The 4,651-nt window shown below is 65.2% G+C and overlaps 1 protein-coding gene across 1 annotated transcript; it reads left to right on the top strand.

The window, feature by feature from the left end:
- Positions 1-1,474: 1,474 nt before the first annotated feature.
- Positions 1,475-4,373, top strand: FZD10 (frizzled class receptor 10). Its single transcript, XM_045200886.2, has one exon. It carries the CDS (start codon positions 2,143-2,145, stop codon positions 3,886-3,888), a length of 1,746 nt encoding a protein of 581 aa, XP_045056821.2. The 5' UTR covers positions 1,475-2,142; the 3' UTR covers positions 3,889-4,373.
- Positions 4,374-4,651: the final 278 nt, after the last annotated feature.

Genomic DNA, 4,651 nt, shown 5'->3' with positions numbered 1-4,651 from the left:
GATGGACGCACTGAAAGAAGAGTGAATGAGTGGATACGTGAAGTCTCCCAGTGTCTTCAAGATGGAAAATGCCACGCCTTGGTTCAAGTAAAAACCAATGTTCCAAAAAGCCTTCCAGAGGAAGTACCCCTCTCGGGCCACCGCTGCTCCGCCCCCCGCCCCCCACCCCCGCTTCCGGGAGACCCCGGCAGCACGCGCAGTGGCTCCCACTGAGGCCCAGCCCCACTCCCGGGGATGCCTGCACACCCCGCACACCTCTCCGGCGCCACCGCGGGATGGGAGGACAGGACAAAGGCCGCGAGGGCAGGGCTCGTCCTCTGACCTCCGCTCCCCGCGGCGAAGCCCTCCGGCCGCCCCCTATAGGTGAGATCCTGGGAGTTTCAGAAAAACGTAAAAGGATCCTGACGTCGAGGGCGTCTAAGAGGAGAGAGACGCGGCCACCCCCTAGGGGTGCTGTTTATTGAAGGGTTAATACGCGCTGCGAGGTGAAGCGCTTTGCACATTCTTCGCGGGCCAGGGCCAGCGCTCACGCCCTGTGCGGGGGCGGGCGGGGCGGGGCGGGGCTGTGGCATCCGGAGTCTTCCTCACACACCGGCCCCATCCGAGAGGGTGAGCGAAGGGCCTTCTTCGACCAGGGCGCTCGCTCCACTTTCTACGAAAACTGAGCGGGGACCCCGGATCTAGCTGACGGCCGCGTCCTCCGACCTGTCACCCCGAACGCCGCATCACCTTGCGGGTCTGTACCCAGGGAGGGCGCAGGCCGGGCAAATCGCCCGCCAATTAACATAAATACCCGACGAGCGAACGACTTCCTATAATAAATAAACTCAGCCTCCTCGAAGAAATCACCAGCCCTGCCTGGCGCGAGGCCCCTCAACTCTGCGGCTTTGGGGGGCGGGGGTCACCACTCTCCACGCCAAGCCCCCACTTGCCGGGGACGTCAGAGCCGCAGGAGGCGTCCGGCCCCTGCCCCTCCCCCTCCCCGCCTGCTCCGCGGAGACCTCGCTCGAGCGGCCCTAAAATCTGGATTCCCAGAGCCCCTCCCCCCGGCTCTCAGCTCTTCGCTTTGAAATTTCAAAGGAAGGCCCTCCCCGGAGCCGGAGCCGGAGCCGAGCGCAGGCCTGGCGACTCCCAGCTCGGGACGACGCGGGCAGGTTTACAAGCCAAAGGGCCACTTTATGGCCAAGGCTGTAAAACGCAAATCCCACCTCGCTTTGAAAGCGCCCTCTGCTCAGGACCCACCATAAAAACCAGGGAAGATGCGCCCCCACCCCCCTGCCGCGGGCACCCCACCCCCTTCTCCAGCCAGTCTCCGAACTTCCAGTAACCTCGGTGCCCTTGGGGTTCGCGGGGAAAGGGGGCGCTGGCGGGAGGCGGCGAGAGGCACACGGTGCCCGGGACGATCTCGAGGGGGTCCCGCGGCAAGGGGGCGCAGGCGGGAGGCGGCGAGAGCAAAGTTGGAGGCCGGCGGAGGGAGGGCGAAGGAGCGCCGGGCAGGACAGACGGAGGCGCCAGGCGGGGTGTCCCGGCCGGGCGGCGACGCAGGCGGGACCGCGCTGCGCCCCGCGGGGCCCGGAGCCGGCGGCGGGGCGCAGGAGCAGGCGACCGGGCGGCCCCGCTTTCTCATGCAAAGCAGCGGCGGAGGCGGGGCGCGCGCCCAGGGGCGGGGCCTGTCACCACTCGGCTTTTCCCCCTTTGCCTTTTTGCGAGTCTTCTCACCCCGGGACGCAAACCTCGGAACAGCTGCGGGCTGGGCCGGGCCGAGGCCGGCGGGGGTGGGGAGGAGCCGCGGCGCGCTGGCCCGGCCACCGTGCGCCCGCGCCGCCCGCCCGCTCCGGACGCGCCACTCGGGAGCCCCCAGAAGAGGCCAAAGTTTGCTGGCGGAGACGCGCAGCCCGCGCCGGCCGCCTCGCCGAGGGCTCTGGGGCTCCCCTCGCTTCCCGGTATTGTTCGTCGACTTTGCTCCTCTGCTCCGCCGCCCCACCTCGGCGGAGGCCGGGCTCGGGGAGTGGGGCCAGGCTGGGCGGGCATGGGCGGGGGCCCGGGCCAGGACGCGGAGCCGCGGCCAGCAGCCCGAGCCCGGGAGCAGCGGCTCTGAGGGCAGCGGACCTCCCTCCCCGCGAGGGCGCTTCCGACGCCACCATGCAGCGCCCGGGTCCCCGCCTGTGGCTGGTCCTGCAGGTGATGGGGTCGTGCGCCGCCATCAGCTCCATGGACATGGAGCGCCCGGGCGACAGCAAGTGCCAGCCCATCGAGATCCCGATGTGCAAGGACATCGGCTACAACATGACCCGCATGCCTAACCTGATGGGCCACGAGAACCAGCGCGAGGCCGCCATCCAGCTGCACGAGTTCGCGCCGCTGGTGGAGTACGGCTGCCACGGCCACCTCCGCTTCTTCCTGTGCTCGCTGTACGCGCCCATGTGCACCGAGCAGGTCTCCACCCCCATCCCCGCTTGCCGGGTCATGTGCGAGCAGGCCCGGCTGAAGTGCTCCCCGATCATGGAGCAGTTCAACTTCAAGTGGCCCGACTCGCTGGACTGCAGCAAACTCCCCAACAAGAACGACCCCAACTACCTGTGCATGGAGGCGCCCAACAACGGCTCGGAGGAGCCGGCCCGCGGCTCGGGCATGTTCCCGCCGCTCTTCCGGCCCCAGCGGCCGGCGGGCGCGCAGGACCACCCGCCCAAGGATGGGGGCCCCGGGCGCGCCGGCTGCGCCAACCCCGGCAAGTTCCACCACGTGGAGAAGAGCGCGTCGTGCGCGCCGCTCTGCACGCCGGGCGTGGACGTGTACTGGAGCCGCGACGACAAGCGCTTCGCCGTGGTCTGGCTGGCGGTGTGGTCCGTGCTCTGCTTCTTCTCCAGCGCCTTCACGGTGCTCACCTTCCTCATCGACCCCGACCGCTTCCGCTACCCCGAGCGCCCCATCATCTTCCTCTCCATGTGCTACTGCGTGTCCTCGCTGGGTTACATCATCCGCCTCTTTGCCGGCGCCGAGAGCATCGCCTGCGACCGGGACAGCGGGCAGCTCTACGTCATCCAGGAGGGGCTGGAGAGCACGGGCTGCACCCTCGTCTTCCTGGTGCTCTATTACTTCGGCATGGCCAGCTCGCTCTGGTGGGTGATTCTCACGCTCACCTGGTTCCTGGCTGCCGGCAAGAAGTGGGGCCACGAGGCCATCGAGGCCAATAGCAGCTACTTCCACCTGGCGGCCTGGGCTGTCCCTGCGGTGAAGACCATCCTGATCCTGGTGCTGCGCAGGGTGGCCGGGGACGAGCTCACCGGCGTCTGCTACGTGGGCAGCATGGACGTGGACGCGCTCACCGGCTTCGTGCTCGTCCCCCTGGCCTGCTACCTCGTCCTCGGCACGTCCTTCATCCTCTCGGGCTTCGTGGCCCTCTTCCACATCCGCAGGGTGATGAAAACGGGGGGGGAGAACACGGACAAGCTGGAGAAGCTCATGGTGAGGATCGGGGTGTTCTCCGTGCTGTACACCGTGCCGGCCACCTGCGTGATCGCCTGCTACTTCTACGAGCGCCTCAACATGGAGTACTGGAAGGCGCTGGCCACACAGCGCAAGTGCCGGGTGAACAACCAGACCAAGAGCCTGGACTGCCTCCTGGCCGCGTCCATCCCCGCCGTGGAGATCTTCCTGGTGAAGATCTTCATGCTGCTGGTGGTGGGCATCACCAGCGGGGTGTGGATCTGGACCGCCAAGACACTGCAGTCCTGGCGCGGCGTTTGCAGCCGCCGCTTCAAGAGGAAGAGCAGGAGGAAGCCCGCCAGCGTCGTCACCCACGGTGGGATTTACAAAAAAGCCCAGCACCCCCCCAAAACGTACCTGGGGAAATACGAGGTCCCGGCCCAGCCCCCCACCTGTGTGTGAAGCGCTGGGAGGGGAGGGCGGGAGTGGAACGCCGTCCCAGGGGGCTCACGGTGGCCCAGCATGGTGCTCTTCTCCGTCGGTGGGCTGGTCGGTTGGGTTTGTTTTTTTTTTTTTTTTAATAAAAGTAAAAGAAAAAAAAAATAAAAAGTTTGTGCCCTGAAATTCAGGAGGCTGTGATGCACTGGCAGGAAAACCTGGTAGGAAAGGGTTTGGTTTTGCTCGTTGGGTTTGGGGAAGTGGAACACCCTGCTAAGTAGCCTCTTGTGTAACTAATTTGTGGTGAAGGAGTTGATTCAGCCCCCAAAGAAAACTTTTGTTTAGAAGCCTCGGTAAATATACATACATCTGTGTGTGTTTGAGTTGGCCTAGCTACTCATTTACAAATCAGAGGAGAGGTAACTTGTTTGCAAATTAAAGGGCTTCTGCTGAGTTGCAGAGAGAGAGAGGGAGAGGCAGAGAGAGAGAGGGAGACTAGGAGGCCGGGAGGGTCCCTTCACCGCCCGAGCCACCCCGGGGGCCCACCCTCAGGAGGGCTGCCTCGGAGACAGAACTTCTGTGCAAACAGGAAAGAGGGAAGACCGGACAGCCCAGCCACCCCGGAGGGTCTGCAGCCCCTCAAAATACACTCCGGCCTCCAGCCTCCACAAACGGTCTTTCTCCGGCACAGAAACGTCCCCCAAACCTCCCGTTTGCAAAGGCCAGCGAGGGGCAATACATTTTTCTCTTCCCGTGAAAATAAAAAGAGAAACAAGTAGTTTGCTGT

This window comes from Desmodus rotundus, chromosome 7, assembly GCF_022682495.2.
Source record: "Desmodus rotundus isolate HL8 chromosome 7, HLdesRot8A.1, whole genome shotgun sequence".
In the NCBI taxonomy this organism is placed as follows: domain Eukaryota; kingdom Metazoa; phylum Chordata; class Mammalia; order Chiroptera; family Phyllostomidae; genus Desmodus; species Desmodus rotundus.
This window is presented reverse-complemented; position numbering and strand designations above follow the sequence as displayed.